Source organism: Equus przewalskii, chromosome 2, assembly GCF_037783145.1.
Source record: "Equus przewalskii isolate Varuska chromosome 2, EquPr2, whole genome shotgun sequence".
Taxonomy (NCBI): Eukaryota; Metazoa; Chordata; class Mammalia; order Perissodactyla; family Equidae; genus Equus; species Equus przewalskii.
Window position 1 is genome coordinate 116009126 of NC_091832.1, and position 27947 is coordinate 116037072.

Consider the following 27947-nt stretch of genomic DNA (forward strand, 5'->3'; position numbering starts at 1 on the left):
AAATTAATGTTTTAAATTATTTAAGTTTTAATGATAGAACTTTTAGTACTAACACTAATAATTTTTGGCAATCATAAAATAGCACCTCACAAGTCTAAAAACAATGTGATCACACTGTGAGAATCCCATTTAGAAAAGCCCTCGTCCACAGAGAAGCTCGGCCTTTTCCACACGTACACGGTCCTCCTAAATCGACACCACACTTTACAACAGCCCAGGAAACACTTCAATGCCAGGTAGTTCTTACAGAGGGTACGTTTCATTAAATTATGTTAATTATGTCCTTTAAAAACCTTGATGCAAAGGTATATCTGAAATAAAGCAATTAACCAAAATATGATTTATGACCACTGCTTTCCTTTAACAGAAAATACAATGCATATGAGATTATTGTGGTTAATTTTTTAAAAACTTCGATTATTCCAGGCTCATAGCACAAAAAGTAGATGAGAACGCTGCAGGGCTCCCCTGGCTAGATTAAGTGGAGAAGAGGTGAGACTGAGGCGAGCACAGCATTAAGGAACTCTATGTAACAGGCGGTTCTTTATCATCCAGCCCTTCATCATTCATTCCTCTACTAACAGGCAGTTGTTATGCACCCACCGTAGCAGGGCAGAGCCAGCTGGAGAAGAGGAAAAACAGTTCTGACCACAAAGTGCTGGGAGAATGCAGGTGGGAAGACCATGCGAGCACAGCCGACCGCAATGCACGGTAGAAGGAAGGGAGGAAGGAAGTGCCGCAGGTGCCATGAGGGCGAAAAGGAAGCGTCATGACTTCCTCGGGCAGAGGGCAGAGTTGGGGGCGAGGTACATGACAAGCCGAGAGAGGCGGTCTTAGTCCAGCAGGCTGGACTTCAGGGTGCACAAGGTATGGAGCAGAAAGTGCGACTGGGGGGACGAGGCCAGAGCATGGTTCCTGGATCAACTGTGGTTGATGTGCTGAAGCTTGCTTACCTTGGTTTCACTCATAACAAACCCACAAAAGGGTATTTACAAGGTCAAAAGAAACCATACTTTCTCCTGAAAACGGAAAACTGCTTGGTTATAGTGGATCTGAAACATTCCCAAAGCAGAGCTGCAGTCATATGAGTTATCAGACTATAAGCGTCACAACGAACATCCTCTGGCAAGGCCTGAGAGAGCCAGGCCGTGCTGATCTGTTTGCAAAACATTTTCTAAAACAAATGTCTTTTCAGGTTTATGGTCACATTACAGTCAGTCTCTCAGAAAAACACTCGCTGGGTTCCAGCTGCTTGAGCGGCAGAAAGAGCAGCTTATTCATCAGCACCTTTTAAAATCCCCTCTTCAAACATCCCACTCAGCCTACCAGGGAAAGTCATATACCAACACCAAACACAAAGTTTAACAAAAGGGAGAGCCACACAAACACAAATACACACACAGAGTCAGAAAAACAACAAGGATCTGTCAAAAAGAACAACAGCGTCTTCCTGCCTCCAGCCAGGTCCAGTGCATCCATTATTTACTAAGAGCCTGAAAATAAGCTAATTCATCTTTAGGTCTGAGAAATGTGATGCGAGCAATGCATTATTATGAAAACACGCCCACTACAACAAAATAATTGTGGGTTCCCAGTGGAGGTGAATTTAATAGGATTACCACCCGGGCCCATGGCAGTTTTACAAACCAAACCATCTACTTGATCTAGTAAACAGCCCAAGAGCCTCGGGCGGGATCCCTCCTTGTGGGGTGACCCTTGCCAGTCTCGAAGACTTCTTCCCCCTGAAGTTGCCACAATCAAGCTTTGTGCACCATCAGTTTCTTGATAGGCGGTTCAATGTCTTACCTGCATTCTCGTTTCTGCTCACAGGCTATAGGAATTTCAACTCCAGCTCTGTCTCTCACCTCTCTTTTCACTGCTCCCTACTTCTTGTCCTCAAATCTATTCAAAGTCTCTTCAATGGACTTTGTTGACAGCGCAGATTTCATACATCATTTCTCACCAATACTGTGAACCCTAGATGGAAATCTAATTATCCCCTAGAAGAGCTGCCAGACCAGAAAGCCTGGACTGCAATGCTTCTATTCGCTTTATGGTGAACGTGTAACTAGGTAAAAATGATGTAAAATCAAATAACACCATTAATAAGTTGATGAAATAAGAAACTCAGAAGAAAGAGATTTACAGGCCGTGGTAGTTGAGCCAAACTATAGTTTAACTGAGGTGAGGCCGGTGGAGGTAGTAAGGAGGGAGGAAGATGCAGGACAGCTGGGGGTAGCAAGCAGCAAAGGGGAGGGGAGAACACAACTGCAGTGCCCCCACACTTCCTAGAGCCGCATACGCCAGTGACATCTCAAACAAAAGAGAGAGAACCACAGCTTCAAAATTAGGTTCTTGCAGCAACTCAATACAACGCAAGCAGTATTTATTGTGTGCTTTCTATGGTGAACCACCAAGGAGACTGCGCAGACGAGGAACAGACTGGTCTGCCACCCTTCCACACTTAACTACTCAGAACATATTTGTACAGACACCAAAGGGCTGATTTTCAAAATTTCTTAAAACCTTATGTATGTTTCACTTTTTCCCATTAAAGAAAAATGGGTGATGACATGAATGGAAGAAAAAATGAGGGTAGAGGAGATGAAACCATGAGTACGTTAGGTATGTAAAATGCGTGTCAGAAGGTCTGCCACATTTGTTAGAAGGTGGAAAACCTGACCCTAAGCTTTCTGGCAGCCAGCGCACAGGGACAGTACCACTGGCTGTCCACTTCACTGTCTGTACGATAAACCTGCGTCTGCTCAGGAGAAACCCAGCAATTCTAACACCACCATGTTTCATAGGGCTGTTTTGTACAAGGTATGCCAGTGTGGAAAATAACAACTCAGAGAACAGAGAGCTGGTATTTGTTTTAAAAAAATAGGAAAATTAATACTGTGGTAAATTAAATGAGCTCAAAAAAGAAGATACTTTCAGAGTATGCCTGAGATGATGCTGTTTGCTTCATCAGCCATTGGTTCACAGCCTGCAGAAGCTCGAGATGTCTACTACATAATGGTTGTGGTGTTGTGATGCTAGACACTCTTGAAGACGCAACATTTCAGATGAAAAAGCAGTAATGACAGATTGAAGTTTTCAAGTGAGACAACCTACTCTATTCTGACATGCTCATGCTATCAAATAAGTTTCCATGTGTTTTTAAAGAGAAAACAGATATTACAATGACCAGGTAAAACTGTCACTCACCGACTGCCTGAGATCAAAAAGAGAGGCTTTGTCAACCATTAAGACCACCATTCTGACACTGACAATATTTTACTCAATAGTATATTTACATCCCCTGGTAACGTAACAAAATGGCAATTTTAGAGATGGAAAGGGCTTTTGAGACCAATCAGACAAGTCTCCCTGTTTGAAAAGGGGTAAAACAGGCTCAAATGGCCTGAACAGCTTAGCCAAGTTCAGGAAATGCAGGCGGGGCCAGGTCTCCCCCAGACATCCCAGCACCTGCCGACCCCCAGCTGACTCAGCTGCCTACTTCTAGTCTGTGACCCAAACACACAGCTTCTACAGCGATTACATCAACGAAACTTGAGCCTCAGGTTTTCTACCTTAGTTCCACAGGGATCTCATGCAACAAATATTTCTCTGCCAAGATACAAAGTGATTTCCGAGCCTAGAGTTTGCTATAAAACAGCATTAATACTGTTAAATTGCAATAAATACTAAAATCTAAAAAAAAAAAAGAAAACCCCAGCACGAATACCTAAGTGCTGGGCAGGTGGTAATGTTTAATATTTAATGGACAAACGGGGCTAGAATTGCTCTGAGACGAAAGCCCCAACGACCTTCCTCTAGGATAAGGACCATCACCAGCATCCAACCAGCGCTCTGCTCAGGAGAGGGCTCTGAAACCACCTACGTGCGCCAGCACCAACACCAGAGGCAGAGCGGCCGGGAGCTGTCGAACAAGAACGACGTGCTGATTACATTCACAAGATAAAAACAACGATTTCTAAATTCACGTCTTGTGGTGGGACTAAAACATGTATATGCTTTGTTTCTAGAAGTTCAAAACAACAGCACACTCAATGCTTAAACTTCTCTGCAAAGTACGCTTGCTTTCTTTAAGTTTTAAACATAGCTTATGCAGGGACTCAAGGCTATGCTGGGGCCTGAAATCACATCAGGCAGTTTCTCAAACCAAGCAGCAGAAAACCCAAATGACCAAAGGCACAGGGCATCCGACCAGGGCTTTCTGTTAGAGAGAAGGCACCAGGCACCAGAATCACTCCAAGCTGAGTCCTGGAGACCACGAAGGCCAGCAGGAGCTGGGATTGCCCTGACAACCACTCCGCCAGTGCCAGCGTGCTGCTGCCGAGCAGAGATGCTGGCACCAGGACGTGACCGTGGACACCAGGCCATGCCTCGGCCAAAGGCAACTCAACTCATCTCATGCTCATGCTCGCTTATGCTGCAGACCACATGTGTTCCTTAAAAAGCAGCTCTGTTGCACTAAACACATCCATGTTGACAAACTTTCTTTTTCCACCCACAAAACACTGGCAGACAATTACTCACCTACCACGTGAAGCATGAGAACTGCCTATTTTTCAAATTTTCCAAATGCTTATATAAGTCACACTCATAATTTCAGAAATGGCCAGATACAATTGGGAACACTCACTTAAGATACTATTAACGACAAGTCCTTGCAAGCTAGGATTTTATGAGCTGTCAGATCGTAAACATCACTGGATTGTTTGGTGTTTTTTCCTGCTGCTTTCATAGGCTCGAGCAGACTGAATGTTTGCAGCAAAAATATATATAAATAATACTTGTCTTTAGCCACAGGACTTTTCATATCAAGTGGGGCAACCACAAAACAGTGAGACCTTAGAATGAAAAATGTGCCCACAGCCGGTTAATTTGATTTGCAGAAAATGGTTTCGTACTCCTAGCTAAACCTCCTAAGCAGCCAGGATATTTCTATCTGTTTCTTTACGTTACAATTTCAAAAAAGCACATTAAGAAGCAAACTCGCAGGCTTGTCTTTATTCTTTTGGGGGTGTCTTATCAGACAAGTGAAATGATGGAAGCATTTCCACTTCTAAAGTGCAGTAAATTGACTTAATAGCATGGACGCTCAAGACTTACAAAAATCTGCAAATGAGAAACAGTCACATGTAAGCCTTCTTAAGATGACTGCCTGGAGGGAAGGTACCAACCACTGCTCCCCTGTAATTAGGCCTAATGAGGCCCACCGTGTAATTTCCTCCCTCTGAAGGAGCACCCACATGCCGGCTGGGGCATGCCATGGCAGGACTCTGGAGAGCATCGGAGGGGATAAAAGGAGAAAGGGCCTTGGAGTTGATAATGTGAGAAGGGGCAGCCAGTATTGAAATCCATAAAAATTCGACGCAAAGTGGTAAATGTTTTTAACAGAAAACTGAATCAATCATTCACGTTTAACTGGTGTACGGTGAAGGAGGTTCCTTGCATTGCGCTGCTTTACTGTTTGGTGTATCTTTGAGTGTGAAGTGCAACACTTTAATAAAAGGACAATTTCACAAAGTGGAAAAAGCCTGTCTCTCCGATTACTCTATAAATCTATTATTTTACATTTTAAGGAGCCTGCCCCTCTTCCTAGGTATTAATAACAAAATGCCCCTCCTCGTTCTCTTTCAAACATTCAGGGAAGGCATTTTAAAAATGTATTTAAATATTTCCTCCATCCCTTCAATCTCAGAAGCCCTGAGATAGCGGGAGAGAGAAAGAGAAACGGGAAGTGAAAGTGACAAGAAGATGGCACTGCTTACTCTCTGCTTTTCTTTCAAACCGCACAGCTAAAAGGTAGAAATATACACTTTTCTCTAGCAACCTGAAACTAATCTAATGCTGGCGGGGGGCTGGCGGGGGGCGGGCGTCAAACTAAAACTCGGAACCACCTCCCCAGGCACACACTCCTGGAAGGCCGCGTTCCCAGGGCTGCCTCTCCTCGGCGGGCTGGCAGCCTGCGGGGCTCCGTCGCGAGCCCGCTGCACCCCGCCCGTCCCGGTCCCGCCGAGCGCCCCGGGGCCCGTCCACGCCCCTCCTCCTCCGAGCAACGGCTGCGCGCGGGCCGCGGACGAGCGTGTCGGGCCAGCCGTTACTCACCAGCGCCAGCGCACACTCGTGATCCACCCTCTCGGGTCTCGGGACCGAACGCGAGTTTCCCTCCCCTCTTTAAAGGGGGTGCTCGCGGATTTCAGGACGGAATTTCTCGCCCCGGCGACGGCGCGCCCCCGGGGCACTGTCTGCTGGCTCCATCCTTTCTCGCCCCCTCGGCCACTCGGGCCGACGGCGCAGCGGCGTGGAGACGCCACTCCGCCCGCGGTGGGGACGGAGACACGGCCTCTCGGGTCCTCCCGCCGCAGCCCCGGGGGCCCCGCTCCCCAAGGCGGCCGAGCGATGCGCCTGTCCTCCTCTCGGCTTGGGGCCGCCCCGACCCTGGACCCAGGCACCCGCGACTGCGGCCCCGCCACCACCTGTGGGCCCCCGCGCGGCGCCCAGGCCGCTCTGCTCCTCCCCCGGGGCCGCCCCCCGCAAACTTCCCCGCCGCGGGCTCGCTCCTACCTGCGGCGGCGGCCCCCGCGGGCGCGCTCGGGCCCGGGCTCCGGGGGGCGGCGGCAGGCGCGGGCGCCACGGCCAGGCGCCCCTGGGGAACAGCATCCTGCGGGCGCCGCGCTGCGCGGTTCTCGGCGGCCAGGCCCGAGGTCGTGGGCGCGCCGCCTCCTCCCCGCGCAGGGCGGGCGGGCCGGAGGGTGTGTCCCCGTCCCCGCGCCCGTCTCCGAGCACGCCCGGCGCGACGCGCTTTTCTCTCCTCCGACCGAAAAAGAAAGAAGGAAGAGCGCGCGAGCGAACCGCCCTCCGGGTCGGGGCTTCGAGGGCAGCGCGGCTGCTCGGCTGCGTCCACGCGGGCGGGGCGTGGGCCTCCGGGAGGCGGCCGGTCTCCGGGACGGAGCGGGACGGAGCGGGACGGAGGGAGCGGCGCGTCAGCCGGGCGCGGGCTGCGGGCGGGGCGGCCCGGTCCCCTGCTCACTGGCGAGCGCGGTGCCACCAGACGGTCACCCAAGGCCAACCCCTGCGGAGGTTTGCTGCTCACTGGATGGTGGCCCACGGGAGCTCGCTGGGACAAGCCCCCCCACAGCCGAATTGGCTTCTCTTTTGAAGCAGGTTTTTAATTGAAGGCGCTAAGGAACCAGAACTGAGGCTTCCCCACAACTGGGAAATACAGGGCTTTGTCTTGGAGACTTTTTGTTTATAAAAACAAACAAATACAAACTTTTTAAGAGCAACCTAGTCCAACGTTTCACTTAGCTTACTTACAGTGGAGTCGCTAGATAAAATACAGGATGCCAAGTTAAATCTGAATTTTAGATAAATAATTTTTTTAGTATAAGTATGTCCCAAATATTGCATGGGTCACACCTATTCTTTTTTAAAAATGCAATATTTGGAGTATGCTTATACTAAATTATTTGTTGTTTATCTGTAATTCCAATTTAGTTGGGCATCCCATATTTTTCTTCACTAAATCTGTAAGAGGCTTGAGTTAAAGAATCAAAGTGGGGCCGGCCCAGTGGCACAGCGGTTAAGTTCACACGTTCTGCTTCTTGGTGGCCTGGGGTTTGCCAGTTCGAATCCTGGGTGTGGACATGGCACCACCTGGCACACCATGCTGTGCATCCACATATAAAGTAAAGGAAGATGGGCACGGATGTTAGCTCAGGGCCAGGCTTCCTCAGCAAAAAGAGGAGGATTGGCAGTAGTTAGCTCAGGTCTAATCTTCCTCAAAAAAAAAAAAAAAGTCAAAGCTGTCAATGCAACAAGTGGCAAATCTCTCCTGTTGATGAGCTCCTTTCTTTATTGAAAACGATGGAGGTGTCTATGATAGCAAAAACTTTGGCCCCATTAAAGACCAATTCATGTTTGTTAACTAGTATCTACATTTCAAAATGCAATTGCCCTGGACAGATAGTGACACTTTAGACATTAAGTCCACATGGGAAGGTACTTTACTTTACCAGAGTCCTTTCTTCTATTAGCTAGCGCTCCAAATGAAAGAAAAGATTTTATTTTGGCTGTTGCAAATAATGCTACAATGAACATGGGAGTGCAGATATGGGTGTTGTGGGTTTTTTGGGGGGGTTTTTTGGTGAGGAACATTGGCCCTGAGCTAACATCTGTTATCCATCTTCCTCTTTGCTTGAGGAAGATTGAACCTGGGCAACCGAAGTGGGGTACACAAACTCAACCAGTACGCCGCTGGCTGGCCCCCAGATATCTTTTCGAGATACTGATTCCCTTTCCTTTGGATGTATACCCAGTAGTAGCTGGATCTACAGTAGTTCTATTTTTAATGTTTTGAAGAACCTCCGTAGTGTTTTCCATAATGGCTGTACCGCTGTACATTCCCACCAACAGTGTACAAGGGTTCCCACCTCTCCAATAACAAAGATATGGAAACAACCCCAGGCTCATGGAGTGAAGGGCCCTGGAGTGGACACAAAATCAAGTTTGCTGCCACCGAGTCCTCAAGAAATGCTATTGTTGTCCTCCCCACCGCTCCCTGGCCCTTAGTTCCTGGCTCTGCTGGAGCACTCAGCACTGTTCACATGGCTCCTGTCTGGCTCTGCAGCTGGGTTACAAACACAGGGGCCGGCCTTGACCTTGTTAATCTTGGTGTCACAATGCCCAGCACAGCACCTGCATCAAAGGAGAGACTCAGCCAACAACAAAGAAAGGAAATTATGCTAATGGAAGTGAAGAGACACTGCAAGAGCAAATTATAACATACACGAGGAAAAGTCTGGGAGCTGTGGATACAGACAGGCAGGATAACAATACACAGAAACAGGAAGTGCTGTGTCAGGTGCTCCAGGGTACGGGTCAGAGCCCTCAGGACTGAAGAGAAATGCAAAACAGGGACAGGAGAGGCCTTTAGAACAATCAGTATGATTCCATTTATATAACATGTCCAGAAAAGGCAAACCCATACAGACAGAAAGTAGTCGCCCGGGGGCTGGGGGTGGAATTGGGAGCGATGCAAATAAGCAGGAGGAGTCTTTCCGGGGGAACGGAAATGCTCTAAACTGGATTGTGGTGATTGTTGCCTGTCTGTAAATTTGCTAAAAATCATTGGTACACTTTAAATGAGTGAAATCTATGGTACGTAAACTATACCTCAACAAAGCTGTTAAAAATTTTTTTCCTGAAAAAGGAGATCAGAGATTGAAATGTGAAAAGGCTGTGTATGTAAGCCGCCTTTAGGAACCAGCTCACGTGGCGTAATTGTTCTGTCCCACCGACATTCCCATACCTTGTGGTAAACTTTGTTGTGCACCAAAACCCCTATGTGTGCTGAGCCACGGTGTGGACAGAGCGTCCCCAGGAAGCCTCTCCATCTGCAGAGGCCAGAGGCTCTCTCGCAGCAGTTTGCTGACCACCCCCCGCCCCAAGTTACCAGGAGCACACGGCTAGTAAAAAAGAAAGGACATTTGAACTGAATGGACCCAGAAGCTAGTCTGCGGAACAGTCCCCCAAATAGTACAGTTCCTATATGAAAAACACTTGATGGACGTTTTCCCAAATTTGAGAACAATCCTAAGAAGGGACATGATGTTACAGCAGTGAGCGGTAAAGCCGAGAGACACTCTTCTAAACTGTCAGCAATGTAAAACAAATCAACATGCCAGACAAAAGACACTTATCCTTTCTATTCTCTCTGCAGAAAGGATTACAGCATTCTTGTCCTATGAAAAGGTGATAAAAGGGAATGTAGCCAAAAAACTGTCAGAAAATATGTATTACAGTGATGAAGAGAGGCAAGCAATTTTTTAAAATATTTTATTCTTCCAGGTGTTGTGCTTTTAAAAAATCTGTTATTTATGATATTTTCTCACTCTAAATATTCATTACCATGCCAATTTTGTATTCCAAATTTTTTATTAGTTTTCTTAAAGTGGATCTCCCAAGTTGTATAAGCTTCAGGCTCCACGAAACCCGGCTATGCCCTGTGGTCCAGCAGAAGCTTTCTGCGTCGTCTTGTTCCGTCATTACAGGAAGCTTGTGGGATAAGTATTACTAGCTCCCTATTACAGATGAAGAAGCTGGAGCTCAGTAGTTTAAGTGACTTATCTAAGGTCATAGAGTCAGAATTCACGCCTGGAATTGTATAACTGTGACCCCAAGATTTTTGGACTCCAACTCCCCAGGATAACCTTGACCTTACGTTGCCTATCTCTTCTGACATCATCGAACCACTGGCCTTCCCATAGCCACAGGGAGAACCAGGGTGAATCGTTGATGAGCAGGGGCAAATCCTAGCTTTATCTAGGATTTTCATAGTCTGTTCATCATGAATTTTTTTGCATTAATTTTTATTTTCAGAAATATTACATTAAAATAGTGTTTATCTTAATGACTGAGTTTTTGGTGCCCCTTTAAATGTGTGCCCCAGACAAGTGCCTCACTGGCCTCACCCTCATCTTAGCCCTGTGTCATCTCCTTTATGAGGACATCAACACTCAGATTTGTGCTTTACTTCCTTTTTTTTCCCCTGCTTTTTCTCCCCAACCCCACCGTCCCCCCCACCCCCAGTAAATAGTTGTATATTTTAGTTGTGGGTCCTTCTAGTTGTGGCATGTGGGATGCCGCCTCAGCATGACCTGGTGAGCGGTGCCATGTACTTGCCCAGGATCCGAACCGGCGAAACCCTGGGCCGCTGAAGTGGAGCGCGTGAGCTTCACCACTCGGCCACGGGGCCGGCCTCTATGCTTTGCTTCTCATAAGAGTAGGCCCCAGTTTCATCCATCGTCGTTCATACAGCCTGCCTTTGCAGATCTTATTCACTAGTGTCCTCAAACCACCTTCCATCTGAGGAGTCAGTTTCTCACAGATAAGCTGACTGCTGATGATGCTGGATTATGTAGTCATGGTACCGCTTGCCCCCCAAGGGCAAAGCATTCAGCCTCAGTCATGGGGAAGGGAAGTTTATTTACAAAGGAAGTTTTATGTTTATGTCCCCTGGTCTTACTTGTGAAATCATGTGAATTGAGCAGCTGCTCATCCATCCTCTGCAGACGCCAGCAGCACTGACTGCAGGCCCCCTCTGACTGAATTCTAGTGGTAACTGGAGAAAGATATCCTTTCCCTAGTCTGCCTCCAGGTCCTGGGCCTTCATTTTTATCAATGAGTCATAAAGAACTTTGTACCCAAATGAGAACACATATGGAAGATTCACAATATAATGACTATACATTAGGCAAAGGAAATCTCAAAAAAAAAAATTTAACTTACTAACATATAAGCTATGTTCATGAAAGTAGAAATTAACAAAAAGATAAAGCATCATACTATTGGAATTTAAATAACACACCTACAAATATTCATGGACTACATCGGAAATAAGTGGAAATTGAGAACTATTTTAAAACCAAATAGCAATGAAAGCACTTAATATTAAAACCTTCACTACTCAGGAAAATGTATAGTCCTAAATGCATTTACTAGAAAACAGGAAAGTTTGAAAATAAACTAAGCTTACAATCCAAGAAGCTAGAAAAACAGCAGTAAAAATAAACCTAAAGGAAGTGGTGGGAATGCAATGATAAAAGTGAAGGCAGAAAACGAGTGAGACTTCCCCGACAGTCTCCTGAAGCCACCTCCCCAAAGTAGAATGGGTCAATACAACCAAAAGTCAGGTTTTTTAAAAGGCACCATGACTAGCAAACCTGAAACAAGAATGATCAGGGAAAAAGAAAGAAGGAATACACACACACGACAGAAAGGATGGAAAAAGCTAACCTGCAATAATAACTGCTTCTATCAATCAAGTTAAAACTATAAAGACCAAACTTGGCTCAACAAGGAGAACCTGAATAGATCAATAGCCACAGAGGGACACAGTGGGTCATGATCTACATGGGAAAATGTCCCAAACCTGGAGGCTTAAGGGGCCACTCAACCAAAACTTCCAGAAGAGATAATACTGCTTTATTTATCAAAATTTTAACTAATTTATATAAATTGTTCCAAAGCATCAAAACAAATGGGAAGCTATCCAACTCATTTAATGAAACTAGCATAATGCTGATAACAAAATTAAACAAGTAAACACTACAAAAGCAAACTACAGACCAATCTTATAAAAGTAAATAAAACACAGTCTAGATAACATATTAGCAAATGGGACCCAGTAGAGTAATAAAAGAATGATCAAGTAAGGATTAGTCCAAGCCGCCAGGGTCAATTGCCAAATTTCACGTTCTCTTAATCCACACGTCCCGTCTACACCGTGCCCAGGGGCCGATTCGTTCCTAAACTGTTCACTGCCTCCTCCTTGCCTCTTCAGCCACTTCCCTAGGCTGGCTGGGCTCCTCCTGTCAGGGTCAGAGTACATCCTCCTCTGCTCACAGCTCTTCAAAGGCTTTGCAGCTGTTTCAGGGGGAAACCCAAAGGCCTCCCCATCGCTCGCGGGGCCCTCGCAGAGGGGCTTGGCCACACTAACCCCCACTCCCTGCCTGCAGCCCTCACTCTGCTTTATTTCTCTTCGTAGCATTTAATCATCACCTGACATTTATTTATTTATTTATTTATTTATCTGTCTCCCCAACGGAATGCAAGCTCCATGATGGAAGGGACCTTGTCTGTTTCCTTCACTGCCCTAAAGCCATCACCTAACAGTGCCTGTCACACGGTAGGTTCTTAAACATTTGATGAATGAGTGAATTAAAGGGTGAAAAATAAAGCAGGAATTCTAAGTTTAAAATTGCAGCCACCTTTGGGATTAATACAAACACACACCCTTCTGGTTGTATGTGCATGGCGGTATGCCAGATGGTGTTCAAGGCTCTAGTGATGGAGTGATGAATGAGAAAGGTGAGTTTTTTGCCCACACAGAACATAGTGGAGAAGCTAAAGAGAACAAGTAATTAAATGAAGTGGAATAAATGTTATAACAAGAAGAGCATCAGGGCTTACGGGCCCCTATAGCAGCGAGACCCCATCTAGGCTTGGGGTGAGGGTCAAAGTGACATCAGTACTCACTAGTAACTGAAGAAGAATGGGAGTCAGCGCAATGAAGGGTCAAGATGTATTTCTAGCAGAGGGAACGGCGTGCTCAAAGGCCCAGAGGCTGAAGAGGTCATAACTCTCTACCAATAAAGAGATTATCAGGTAGAAAGTTAAAACCTGATACCACACAAAACGTAGCATAACAGTCAGGGCTCACTGGTGAGTGTTGAGTTTTGAAGTCTGATGGTACAGGGGTGTAACGGACTTAGATTGTTGCTTCTGTATTTCCAGCAGTACGGGATGATCTGAAGCAAATAGAGGCATGGCTAATAAATAATCTGTTGTAGGAAAAAGGCAGTTAGGGTGGCAGTAGCCAGCACTGAAACGTTTGGTCCTTAGTCTCAAGTGGGGAAGAGTTTCAGTGAAGGTAGAAACTGGTAGGTGTCAGGCAGACTGAAACTGGGGATATGAGGGCAACGAGCAGGCTCAACGGGAGGGTCATTACTGCTGTTACAGGGGTGCTGTTCACCAAGACACTGACTGCCGTTTGCTGAGTCCTTATGAGGTGCCAGGGGTTACACAGGAAACTTGACACTTTCATTCCATGTAATTCTTACAAAACTCTTACCACGGAATTATTCTCTCTAGTAGGGGTATTAAGGCTCAGAAAAGTTTGGGGACTTGCCCCACGTCACCCAGCTAGTGGAGGGACTAGAATTCAAACTTTGTTCTGTTTAGCTCTCACACCCACGTTTCCTATTAGAGTTTATCTAATACAGAGTCACAGATCCAGGGTTACACCTGAGTTCTTTTTCACTATCAGATTTGCTCTCACTACATCTCTCAGATCGTTTTGCAGTATCTATTCAGCACAGTATAGAGTGCTGGGTGGCATTCTTTTCCTAGAGGAAGACAGAAATCTTCATTTTTGAAGAATGTGAGTCATCAGTGATTTCTTTTACTGGCTCACTGTTAATTTTCCATTAAATGTTAGAATTGAACATACAGTATTCAGAGGCTCCCTGGAAAATCCTGTGGGTCCCCGATCTAGTCCTCGCTGCCCCATTAGACAGCAGCAAATTAATCCCCCTTCACAATCAGGATCAATCCCCTTCCGGCTGTTGGTATAAGTCCAAAACGGCCAGATGGAAGTCATAACTTCCAATTCAGTGGGAAAGTTATTGTGTCCCCTGGTGGAAGCATCTCTCCTTTGGGATCTAAGACCTTAAAATTCTGCGAGTAGGTGAAGAGGGAGTGCTCTCACTTCCAATCTTGATTCTCAGACCTGCGTATTCAGTGATGGGAAAAAAACGTTTGTTGCAGACTCAAAGCATATACTTCACCCTGTAGGACAGTATACCAACAGTCACTGCAACTGAGTCTTCGGTGGGACCTTCGACCTTTCTCTCAAGCCAGCTGCTCTTTGGGGGGACAGGTTTTGGTGAGACCAGTAAATTCCCATTGCCACACTGCTTTCGCCATGAAATGAGGTATTTGATCAGAGCAATGTTGTGGAGGTCCCACGGTAATGGTGAAGGCATTCTGTAGGCCCCTAGATGGTTGTGATGTTGGCAGAGACACTGCAGGCAGGGTAGGAAAACTCATACCAAAGCCTGCGTGTCTATTCCACTGAGGACAAGTTGCCGTATGATGGAAGGGTCCAATGTCATCAACCTGCTATCTGGTGGCTGCCTTGTTTCCCCAAGGAGTGAGGCCATATTGAGAAATCAAAGTAGGTCTCCGCTGAGGACAGGTTAGGAACACAGTAGTGGTAGCCATTTCGGCCGCGGGGAGGGGGCGTCCACAATACTTAGCCCACGCATAGCATCTGTCCTCTCAGGTGCAGCAACTTTATACACAGGCTATTGAGCAAATACAGGGTGGCTATGGAAAGAGGCTGATATTCACAGATGGGTCACTTTGTCCAGCTGATTGAGGTGTCACTAATTTCCAGTCCTGTTCCTTTCAAGTCCCTGACTACGGAGCCAGCCGTTGACCACTGCCTGTGCAGCTGGATGGATCTGCATCTCCTGGGCATCTCATAGTCTAGGCAAACGTACGGCTTCAAGTTCTGCCCACAAAGAGGATTTCCCTTTACCACTAGACTGATACTATTGCAGTCCAGATGGTGCCAGCATTCTGTCTTAAAACCAGGTTCTGGTTTTTGCTTCCTTGGTTAACTGATCACACGGAAATACCTCATGAGGCCAAAGATGTGAATTGAGGGAAAGGTGGCAAAGCCACAGAGCAGCGGCCACAAGAGTCTGAGCCATTTGCTCATACAGCTTGCCTCAGGACCGGCTGAGCCTCGTATCTCATGTGCTGTTTTCATTGAACGACAGACTGCTGCTGGGCATGCTCAGTCTTACTGCTCGGTTCACACTAGTCAGCTCAGAACACAGGGCTCTTGATATCTTGTAGTAGACAGTTCAGTAGCCATCTAGGAGCTGTTCTCAAAAAGGCAACAGTGTTTTGCAGAGGAGGATATGGCTGTGCTCCAAAATCATAGAGAGGCCGGGAACTCTCCGTTGAGCCAGCATATGGCATTTGTATTTGCCACAGACGCTCCACTTGGAGCCCTGCTGGGTCAACAAAGCCCACGTGGCAGAGTGGTTTGCACTGCAGCCTGAGGACATGGGGCCTTCTCTGGCTTCCACTGCATAGCCGATCGGCAGTCTCACAGGCTACGTGGTGAATGAGTGGCGGCAGCACATTGGAATGTGGTGTATGCAGCTTCCAAGATCCAAGAAAGCCACCAAGTGTTGTGGAGGGTGACACAAGGAGTAACAACTTGTCTTCCATTTTGGAGAGGATCTTGCATCTTGCTCTAGACCCCCAAAGCTCCAGAAACCTCAGAGGTGGTACACACCTGAATTTCATGGGGTTTATATCCACCTTATGGCACTATTCTCATTCTATCTCCCAGATTTTCCTTCAATTTCTATCTAGCATGGTATAGTATATTTCTTCTTTCATCCCAAAGAGACTGTTTCTTTAATTTTGTTTCCAGGTCTTCAACTCATTTTCTCTCTTAGAATCATTTAAAATTGACTCAGCAAACATTTACTGAATGCCTATTATGTGCCAGGTTGGGGGGGAGGGGTGGCACTAAGACGTCATAGCTATCTTGGTTGAGGGAGAACATAGTTCCTGTGTTTCAGGGAGAATGCCGATGATAACACAGTGCAACAGGGGCTGTGACACAGATAGGCAGAAAGTGTTAGAGAATCACCCAGATGGGGGAGTGGTCAGGACCCTTAGGCTAGTCCTGAAGGATGCATGGGGCTCAGCGTGAGAAGCAGCGATGGCGTAGAAAGGGTTTTCCAAGTAAGGGGAGCAGCATGGGCAGGGCCTGGAGGTGAACCAAGGGCAGCCCCTATAAAGATATACTGTATGTCTCTTTTCCTTTCCAAGTTATCCTCTGGTTCCCACCCATTCTTTCCCTGATTATGACCCAAAAGATTACCAGAAGTTCTATGAAGACAATTTAGGTTCACTACATTTTTGGGAAAAAACACCCCCACTTAGTGCCTGGGGACATAGTCCTCAGGATCCTAGTAATTAAATAACTCAACTTTAAGCTTTGACCTTTCTTGCTTAAACATCTTATTCTTCCATTTCTCCCTGATTTTTTTTTTTTTTAAAGACTGGCACCTGAGCTAACATCTGTTGCCAATCCTTTTTTCCCCTTCTTCTCCCCAAAGCCCGCAGTGCAAAGTTGTATATTCTAGTTGTAGGTCCCTCTAGTTGTGGCATGTGGAATGTTGCTTCAGCGTGGCCTGATGAGCAGTGCCATGTCTGCGCCCAGGATCCAAACCAGCGAAACCCCGGGCCGCAGAAGCAGAGGGTGCGAACTTAACCACTCGGCCACGGGGCCAGCCCTCCCTGTTATTCTTGACTGCAAATACTTACTTATCAGTTTCTGGTCATTCATAGGAGACAATCTAGAGGCGTGGCACCTTACAGGCTAGTAATATCACTTAGGTTTCAACAGGAAGCACATGTAACAGGCATTTCCTCTTGTTACTATGCAAGCCATAAGATGTGAGGACCAAAGGAGCAGAATTAGAAAGAAAGAGGAATAAATACAGAAAAAGAAATTCCATTAAAAATGGGACAGGCCTTCTGGAACTGGTACAGCCTTCCACAGCTTTCCCAAGGAGCACTGTGAAGTGACTCCATCATAAGAAAGGCTAATAAGTTTTCCAGTCATTCAGTTAAATAAGTGTGTTCTGGTATGTGGCCTGTCGCCAGGACAGGGGCTGGAGGTTACATGAGGTGGGATAAGAAGTGCTAGAAAAACCCAAGATATAATCCCCACCCTGAAGTAACTTCCTGTGTAATAGAGAATTGAGAGGAACGTATAGAAATGACTTTTTATTTCTAAAGAGAATAGGCTTAAACTCATGATTTAACATTATGGAGCCACAGCCTATTAACTTTAAAAGAATGTAGTCATTACACTGGACTTACCTTAAATCTATTTACAAATTACCTGAATCAGCACACAGGGACCAGCTACGTCACTAGTGTTACGAGCAAGGCAGAGGTGCAGGTCATACACATTGCTGTTTTAGCAATGAGAGCATAATCATTTAATTTCTACCAAAAAAGAGATTTAAAAATCAGGTTGTGGAAAACTAGAAAATTGAAGTGTAAAAGTAAGCATACATACATCAGTGCATACTAATCAAATTATCTACGACAGTCTAAATGGCTAAATATGGACCTGAGAAGCCAGCACCACAGCGAAACCCATGACCAGCTCCCGGCGGAAGCGGCCGGCGCTGGAGGGAGGAAGGGCCTGATGCTGACTGTGTCTGCCGGCCGGCCTGAAGGACAGCATCTGTCTGCCGCTTTGGGGAGTTTTTGCAAAATTACAAATCTTGCACAGAAATCAGGTTTCTTAGGAGGACAAAAGCAGTCTCAAGTAAAATCTAATAAAACACTGATTTTCAATTGTGAATACAAATTATAGCATTTTAACAACCCACTTAATGGGTTACTAGCAAGTAATGCTTTTGGGCCCCAAAATGAAAAGAAAACCTACAGAACTGTGCACTGTTTACTAAGGGTACCTGTGAGATAATGGAATACACTGGTCTCGTTCCCGGTTCCCGGCACAGCCTCCTAAACCCTTGTGACTGCATAAGAGCAGCAGGGGCCTCTCTTGTTCTCACGAGGGGACTCTGGGTGGGCTCCTCGATGGCTCCTGGGTCGGGGCTGGTCACCACAAAGACCAAGCCATGAGCAGAAGCTTGGAATTTCCACGTCCTCCCTTCCCCAGAGTGGGGAGAGGGGCTGGAAACGGACTTAACAATCGATCAGGCCTTTGTGACAAAGCCTCCATAAAAACCCCCAAAGTACAGGGTTTGGAGAGCTTCCAGGTTGGTGAACCCCACACCAGGGGCGTGCCGCCCCCCAGCTCCATGGGGGCAGAAGCTCCTGTGCTCGGGATCCCCCAGACCTCGCCCTCTCTCTCTCTTCACCCGGCCGTTCACCTGTCGACTTTACCTTATCCTTTAAGAAGCTGGCCGACGTGTTTCCCTGAGTTCTGGGAGCTGCTCTAGCAAATTAACCGAACCCGAGGAAGAAGTCATGGGAACCTCTGATCTACAGCCGGTTGGTTGGAAGCCCGGGTCACAACCCGGACCAAGATGGCGTCTGAAGTGAGAAGTGGGGCAGCCTTGTGGGACTGAGACCCTGTCTGGGCAGATGGTGTCAGAAGGGAGTTGAACTGGTAGGGAGGCGGAGGACGCCCAACTTTCTGGTTGATATAGATTCCATCTCTGAACTCAGAGATAAAAGATGAGGGTAGCAAAAAATATCTACCCACCATTTTTATTTTTCAGGAGGGAGGTCTCTGTTTCATGTGCCAAAGCTTATGGGTTTTTTTCCTTAAACTCTGTCTTCTTTCAGTTGTTAGTGACTCCACCTAGATGACGTCTGCAGTGTTGTTTTCAGCTTTGTGAGGGTTCATCTTTTTTGGCTTTCAAAAGTACTTCTAGTGTCTTCAAAAGCTACTTTGAATGGGGGAGTCACAGTTTTCTTAACACAACACTTTGCTAATACGTGTATTTCATAGTCTCATGAGTTGACTCCATTGGATTCATATCCACAAATAGCTTTTCAATAGTTTTCAGCACATCTGTATACATTAATGTATAAATAAAATACAGAATTTTTTCCGTCAATGCACTTGATTTGTGCTACAGATGTGTTCCTTAAAAGTAGTATGGAAACATTTCTGTAAGTCACATTGTATGTTCCTATTAAACTATGGTTCTGGGGGCCAGCCCGGTGGCATAGTGGTTAAGTGTGCACGTTCCACTTTTCAGGGGCCGAGGTTCGCCGGTTCGGATCCCGGGTGCGGCCATGGCACCGCTTGGCAAGCCATGCTGTGGTAGGCATCCCACGTAGAAAGTAGAGGAAGATGGGCACGGATGTTAGCTCAGGGCCAGTCTTCTTCAGCAACAAGAGGAGGGCTGGCAGCAGGTGTTAGCTCAGGGCTGATCTTCCTCAAAAAACAAAACAAAACAAAAACTATGGTTCTAGTAGGGGATTAGGAGGTTTTTCACAACACCTGGGACATTCTTTTAAAACACCCATCTCTGGTCGACCCCCTAGCTGGGTGGTGGACATCAGATCTGAGGAGCGACAGACGTGTACCAAGAAGCTCTCGCAGGAAATGCTCATCCCATGCCCACCAGGAACTCTGAGAACCGCTGACGTCACTGACGATTTCAGTTCATTGAGGGGGGCCCCGAGAACTCATGGTAAGCATGCCCCTTCTCTCATCACTCCCTGCCCCACAAATGAGCAGAGCCACGTCCCATCAGGAGGCAGTGGGCCTGACTGTCCCTCTCCCGCCAGCAGGAGTCTTGCCCTGCCCTCGCTCCAGCGCAGTCAACTCCACATCCTCCGAAACCTCACTGTCTTCTGAGGATGCTACCTCCCTTGCAAACTTCACGGGTGGCCGTTTTTTATCTCACCCCCAAGGAAGGCATTTGGAGACATCCAGCGTATCTTCTCCTTGCCGACCCCAGGTCTTCTGAGCTCATGCCATCAGCCCACAGACTATCCCGCCCCCCCTTATTTACAGGGCCCATCTCCCCACCACTACTCCTGTCATTTTTCTTGGCAATGATGCATCAAAAACCCTGGATTCTCACTTCTGACCTCCTCTCCCCAGCCACCTTTTCACTACTCAACCAGGCACTCCCATGGCCATACCCTGTATCTTGTCATTACCAATATCTAAACTTCCCCCAAACCTCAATCTCAAGCATCCTAGATCCTGACCACCACGTCCTACTCTCCAGCTTGTTCCCTCTGGTATCCACGCTCTACGAGCACTTTGACCTCAACAGGACCTCAAAACTACGACACCCACTATGTTTTCTCTATCCATCACCCATTCTGTGCTCCTTTTGCTTAAATGACAGTCACACCCTTGTATACATCCCCCGGCTCCTCTGTTCCTTGTACCAACCCTGCTCAAACCCAGCTTTCACCCATCAGCTGAGTGCGGTAGAGGAAAGACACAGCATGCTAACTCGTTTCAGTTTCAAGTTCATGACTCACATCCAGGATGGGCTCTTGGTGCTGCGTGACAATCTACCACCACATGCCACTAAGTCCATTCTATCCCCTATTCTCCTGGGAGAGCGTCTCATGAAAGCTCTCACGCTTTCCCCTTTCTTGGCTGGTAAGTGTGCTGCTTCTTTCACAGAGAAAACAAGGACAGTCAGAGGTCACACCCACATTCCCCTCCCAGAATCCCCCTTGATGGCCCTTCTCCAGAAACCCACACGGCCTTGGTCTCTGCTCAGCTGGCACATTTTCCGAGGGGCCTCCCCCGGTTACTCTCAAAACAGCATTCTTGATGCCCTCATCCGGCTTCATCTTTCCTCACTGCACTCCTCACACGTCATGTACTAAATGCACTGTCTGCCCCCAGGCCTTCGCCCCTCGCTCTAGCGTCAGCTCTGGGAAAGCGGGACTCGATCCCTGTTATACCTAGTCTCTGCTAAGTAGTAAATGCTTACAAATGTGTATTGAATAAATAACAAAATATCCAAAGACAAAGATTTCTGTCTTTCTTAAAGTAGAACACGACACTTTCCACGGTCAAGTTACAGTATTTAGTTGCCCTTCGAGGACGTGGTTCTTCTAACGTTCGGCGAGGTTCCCTCCGGTAGAGGCAGTGGGTACCGGACACGCGCGGCCCTGGGAGTAGGTGGGGGTGGGGGCAGCATTTGGCTTTCACTGTTAGCTCTGTCACTACTCAGTGATGTCACTTAGGGTGACTCAGTTACCTCTCATTTCCATCAGGGAATGTGAGAGAGTACTTTAAGTTTTACCCAAAGAAAAGAGACCTGCTCAGCACAAAACCACTAAAAACCACTCATCACACATCAAGAGCCTTTTCCTTCCAAACTTCATGGCGGGACTTTCATTTGTGTAAAATAAAATTCCATTCCACAATCTAATGGATAACTAAGTTTTCATAGTAAATAAGCTGTTAGTAAATGAGAGATTTTTTTCATCAGAATAAAATCACTCTCAAAATTCATGATGGTAATCTTAAAGTCAATTAAATAGGATAGTCACATATGTTATCAACATTTTTTTGCTATGAATGTGCAGAAAAAAAGCCTAATTTAACTGAGAAAGACAAATTAAGATTATACTTAGTCAATAAACATAAGTATTTTGAAAGCAGCATTTGTTTTTAGAATACAAACAGAATAAGTACTTAGTAATGTCCACAAACTGATGAAAACTTATTGACTCACATATATTACTGACTGAAATCCAACATCATTGCATTTCCCCAAGCGGTAAATTAAGTTTATCCTCTATGTAAAAATCCCCACAAACCAACTCCTTCCACATAAAAAAACACCAAACCATATTTTCAAGCAAAATATTTTTAATTAGTAGGCTGATCATAAATAAATCCACATAAAAGATTTAACAGAATTACAAAGAGTTTTGTGTTTCTTTTGTGGACTCGATTCATGACGCGCGTTAGTCACCCTCATTCTCTAACTGACCAAGAGTTGTCACCCAACGATGCAGCACAGCTTAAGCAACTCATATTCTGTAGTTACATTTTTACATTTCTTTACAAATGTAACATGTATGTACATTATATATATTTTCTATAGTTCATGTACTGAAACTCTATTGTTTTTACAGGGAAAATATTGAATTCAATTAATGAATACGAATCATTCCTTGTTAAAAAGTAATTCATATAAATAACATGGTACCACTGCCTTTTGGCATCTCTTGTCAGAATTCAAGTCCAGAGAGGTCATATTAATTTATGAGGAAAACGAACTGATCTAATTGTACATTACGACAGACCATTCCACACGGCTGCATAAACTCGCCGGCTTGCAATGAATGGAGCACTGTACTGTTTGTGCACTACTGCAAACGGGCCAGAACCGATTCAAATAGACCTGGTGAAGGCGCACCATCAGCCACCAACTGAGGCTGCACACAGCCCGCCGCGTCCCTTCCTCCCCGACCTGCGCCGGGGCCTCCTCGGCACCGTGCTGCGCTGTGCCCTGTGCCCACGGCGCCCCGTGCCGCTCTCCCCCCTCGCTCTGACAGGCTGTGCTCCACCGAGGTTACAGATCTTCTTCTTCTGCAACTTTACTCACTTCACTTACAAATCTGCTGCTGAATGTGAAGCAAAAATTCATAGTAAGAGAATGCGGCTTCTGTCCGGTCTTCAATCAAATGTTGAAAAAATTCCGTTTTGGCAGGACTCTCATCTCTGAAAAGAGAAAAAGGTATTTATCTAAAAATGCTTATTATTAAAAAGGATAATTATAAATGTAGAAAATTACTAATCCCTGGGCACTTTAGGGAAATGGAACACAGGGGATATTAATCTACTAACAGCATTCCGCCGCTGGAATCTACTGTGATATTATTATTTAAAATTTGCTCTGAAGACAAGTAATTTCACACAGATTGCATAGGATAAGACAATTTCGTAATCAAGCTACAGAAGGACTTACTTTACCACGTGCAGAACTGGGCTTAACGGTCTGTTGTCTCTAAGCCAAGTTATGAAGGATCTGGCTCTTTCTGAAGAGAGTGTATCTAGCTCAGGAAGATGTGTCTGGTAAGAGAAATATAATTAGGAAATCATTTCCTTCCTCGTGACTTCAGAAGTATTAGAACTAAATCAGGATGCCCACCACCACCAACCAACTGCCGGTGCGCTGTTCCCACCCCCAAAGGCAGCGACCAAACAAATGAAGTTTAAATTGCTGGCAAATCTATTTATATCTCTCTGGATAAGTCAATAAAACATGTTTAATGATAAGTGTGTCACTGAACATTTTACCTAAACATTATATTTTTCTGGATAATTCAATCAAGTGCACACGATAATTAGTCTGTCACTCGTTTTCTGTTCCATTTTTATGTTTCTTCCAGAGGAAATATTCAAATGAAGGTGTCATCATTACGTTCCAAAGTCACTTAACAAGTATACATTAAGCCCTACTCTAATGACAGCCACATTCAGAGAATTTTATGTTTTCTTTAGTCCTTTTAATTTAAGGGCAGGCATTTTAAAGGACAGTGTGGATGTGTAAATATATTTAAAAACTATATGCAAGACTATTTTTTTTTATTGTGTTTGTTTTTGAGGAAGACTGGCCCTGAGCTAACATCTGTGCCCATCGTCCTCTATTTTCTATGGTGGGGCGCTGTCACAGCATGGCTTGATGAGCAGTGCATAGGTCCACACCCAGGATGCAAACCTGTGAACCCTGGGCTGCTGAGGCAGAGCACAACTTAATCGCTGTGCCACTGGGCCGGCCCTGCAAGACTATTTTTAAAAAACCTAAAAAGTCTATTCTTTCTTTATATATATATATATATATATATATGTGATTTTTTTTCCAAAGCCAACTAAATAATAATTCAAAATATATAGTATGTAAAAAATTTAAATAGAAAAGTTTGGGTTAATTATATTTTTAATTTATGTCAATATTTAAAAAGTAAAAGAACAAAAAACATTTCTATTTTGATATGAATTTTTTCAGATATTTTCTAAGTACATACAGTTACTATTATCACACGAATACATTTTTGAAAATACAAATGGCTATTAGGCATACTCTTCTCTCTTCAGACTGTATTCTTTCTAATAAATGCATTGATTCTTATTTATTGCTACAAGCATGTGTGAACATCAACATACTTCTATGAATAGATCCATGGGGCATATTCTTTGGAGAGATTAATTTACCATGCCAAGACTACGTGATTTTACTTTTAACAGATATTGTCAAACGGGCCTCCAAAACTGTATAAACGCATGCCTCAATCGACAGCACCTGACAGGCCTGCTGACCTACACCCTCTGCATTACTGCCGATTAGCAAATTTCAAAAATCTTCGCCAATCTGGGAAAAGAAAGAAATGCTATGCTGTTATTTTATTTTTTCTTAACCATGAGTGAGGCTGAACATTATAGCATGCAGCAACTACCCTATTTTACGCTATGAACTGCCTGTTTACTTCTTTACCCATTTTTCTTTCCCTTTTGTTTTGAGGGGACGGGGTTATCTTTTTCTTAGAGATTTTTAAGAGAACTTTATATACTAGAAAATTACCCCCTTTCCATCATATAAGTTACAGATAATCTTCCAATTTTGTTGTTTGTCTTTTGGCTTTATTTATTTACTTTACCAGACAGAAAAATTTATTTTTATGCTCTCAGATTTATTAGTCTTTCCCCTCATTGACTTACAAAAGCCTTACCCATTTTAATATAACAAAGATTATTTTTCTAATATTCCATTTTTCAGTGATTTGAAATACAATCTTAACCACATTCTAATGCTCGTGAATTAGATCCATTTCCGAATTCTATTCTGTTCCACTGATATGTTTACTGTGCCTGTATCAGTGCTTAAATAAATACAGCTTTAAAATGAAGTTTATTTTATTTAGAAGTTTAGTATTTTACTTATTTTTCATATGCTTTCCCCCTTTACTGACGTTATTTTCTTTTTCTAAACTTTGCCTTATTATCCTCATTTGTGGACTCTTAGAAATGAACTCCGGGTGTCAAAAAAAAAAAAAAGAAAAAATCAATCAAACAGCAGCAGCAGACTATGATAAGAATTACACCGACTTTCACTTAATTTCAGGAGGGAGACTATAGTTCCAGTACCCAAGAACAAGGCAGGGCTCCTCATTAACTAAACATAGAGAACTGCTCTTGGAATCTTGTTTCTTTGGTGTTTGTCAACACACATACAGTAAAGATCCACTGAAAAATTTATGTTAATTGTCAGCAAAGTAATTTAAATCCGAAGTTACAGTTGTTGGAAAACAGTCGAGCTGCTCCTCAGAAAGCTAAACACAGCGTTACCCTAATACCCAGCAACCCCACTTGTAGGTGTACAGCCAGGAGCACTGGAAACAGGTGGCCACACAAACACCTGTACACAAACTGTCACGGCAGCACTATTCACAACAGCCCCAAACTGGAAACAACCCAAATGGCCATGAACAAACAACTGGATAAACAAAATGTGGTACATCCATACAATGCACTATCATTTAGTCATAAAAAAGAATGAAGTAATATCACATGTACAACACACAGGAACCTGGCAAACACTGCGAGAAGGGAGAGAAGCCACATACTGTGTGATTCCATTTCTATGAAACGTTCAGCACAGGCAAATGCACAGAGAGAGGAGATGTGCAGCTGTCAGGGCAAAGCCGGAGGGGAGAACTGGTACACAGGGTATCTTTCTGGGGTGACAGAAATGCTCTGAAATTAAATACTGGTGATGGCTATACAACACTGTAAATATACTGAAAACTAATGAACTGTTTACTTGAAAATGGTTAAAATGATGAATCTTATGTGAATTTTATCTCAATAAAAAAGATTTTAAATGAACAAACATGCAAAAATTTAAAAGCTGTATGAAATCCACTGACCATTTTCTGTGGTATCGAAGCAAAATTAGGACACCCAAGTACATCTTCTATGAAGTTGTTGTCACAGCTTTTTCCAATCCAAATGTAAAAAACCTAAAAACAAAAAGAGTAAAATATTAAAACTCACTAATCAGAAACCCATCATAGGGGCTGGCCCCGTGGCTGAGTGGTTAAGTTCGCGAGTTCCGCTTCGGCGGTCCAGGGTTTGGATCCTGAGCATGGACATGGCACCGCTCATCAGGCCACGCTGAGGCAGCGCCCCACATGCCACAACTAGAAGGACCCACGATGAAAATATACAACTATGTACTGGGGGGATTTGGGGAGAAAAAGTGGGGGTTGGGGGGAGAAACCCATCATAGCTAATTTTCTCAAAATTATCAAGCATAAAAGAGGTAAATCATACTATGTCAAAGTAGGAACAAACATAAAAGTCAAAAGGAAAGTTCTGGTTCGTGTGGAATCAATGTCCTGGAATGGACGGTGGTTCCTATCTTCGTTGCTTACATTTCAAGGCTGCCTATCAAGTCTTTTTTTGCCTTCTTCACTCTTTCCCAGTGGGAATGTGATGCTTTAAGCAGGGTAACGGAGTCAGTGCCCTTCCCATCCACGGTTTCAATTACTGTCTCTGTATGTCAGCGGTGGGCTCCCCCCACGTCCCCTGCTCCGGGGGCGATCAGAACCTTTCCCTGCTCCTGAGGTGTCATTATGAAGCCATCTTGAGAATTCTGACATCCCTCGCCACCACCCTGCCCAGTGACTTCTCCTAACTCCTAACCATTAACGGCATTTCTCACAAGGGACATAAGTTGAACTAGATAAAACGCTTGAGGTTCCTTTAAATTATGATTCCAGATGGTAAAAATCCTTGAAGACAGGAATTTACCTCTTTATTTCTCTTTATCAAGTACACATAATCCATGAGAGTAAATAATCCATGATAATAAAATTCACTAATCTATGAAAATAAAATGACGTCTGCCTGAAAAGTCTAAAATAAATTGACCTCTTGTGCCAGTCACCGATTCATTGTCTCACACTGCCTGATCTGTGACAACAGAGCTGGACCCCAAAAGTATTTCTCCTTTTGCTGGCTGGAACAGTGTTAGTCTTCGTCAGCAGAGGGTACTCACAGAGCCACAGTCCATAAGGAAAGCACCTTCTCTTGTCAGCTTCTCTGCAGACAGCTTCTGAAGAGGGGGCTGTGGGACAACCCTGTCATTTACATGTATCGCACCCTGAAAGGACAAGACGGGTGTGAATGAGCTTCTGTTACTATCTCAACTGTGCAAGCTAAGGGCCACTAGCTCTTTACAAAATACTGAAAAATGACATCTGAGAATTTTTTAAGACACAAAAGATAATTGATAATATATTATCATCTTGGCTGTAGAATCAAGACACTCAAATATATTAAAATTAAAAAGATAAAAACATGACTATGTAAAACCATCTGCCCATTTCCTTCCCTTTTGGGATCAGGATACATTAAAGGCGTGACTGCGAAATCTGCTGCAAAGCAAGTTACTTTCTTACGTTTCTCTAGTAACATAATACAGAGAAGATTCCACAGAGTAGAGTTTTAACACAAGGAAGAAAAAAGACACTACATATTTGCATATTAAAAATATTGTTGCATATTAGATTTGCTTTACAATATAATTAAAATTGAGTTCTAATCATATCAGAAACAGTCAATATCTACAAAATACAAATGGAAATGTCCACTCTACAACTTAGCTTTGTAATAAATATTATAACTAAACCTACAAGCTAGATTATTTCCCATGTGAAACTATTTTTGAAAACTCCATAACCATAGATGATATCTGATAGTCCTATTGCCCAATCAAATCCATGGATAGTGGCCTTATTTAATGTATTCCTACCATAAGGGATGGAAAAAACTGTTAATAATATATTGCCAC

At 44.7% G+C, this 27947-nt stretch overlaps 2 protein-coding genes across 15 annotated transcripts in view; both read right to left on the reverse strand.

The window, feature by feature from the left end:
- The window catches only part of MCUB (mitochondrial calcium uniporter dominant negative subunit beta), an 83669-nt gene extending 76628 nt beyond the window's left edge, over positions 1-7041 (reverse strand). Inside the window, exon 1 of the mRNA XM_070611754.1 lies at positions 6580-7041. Within this exon, the coding sequence (XP_070467855.1) occupies positions 6580-6675 (96 nt within the window). The 5' untranslated portion in view covers positions 6676-7041. The remainder of the gene's footprint in view (positions 1-6579) is intronic.
- A 14896-nt stretch (positions 7042-21937) lies between these two features.
- SEC24B (SEC24 homolog B, COPII coat complex component) overlaps positions 21938-27947 on the reverse strand; it is an 82532-nt gene continuing 76522 nt past the window's right edge. For all 14 annotated transcript variants that reach the window (XM_070611743.1, XM_070611739.1, XM_070611742.1 and 11 more), the window contains 4 exons: positions 27153-27257; positions 26020-26112; positions 23061-23164; positions 21938-22813 (listed from right to left, as the gene is read on the reverse strand). In XM_070611743.1, the coding sequence (XP_070467844.1) occupies positions 22699-22813; positions 23061-23164; positions 26020-26112; positions 27153-27257 (417 nt within the window). In that variant the 3' untranslated portion in view covers positions 21938-22698. The remainder of the gene's footprint in view (positions 22814-23060; positions 23165-26019; positions 26113-27152; positions 27258-27947) is intronic.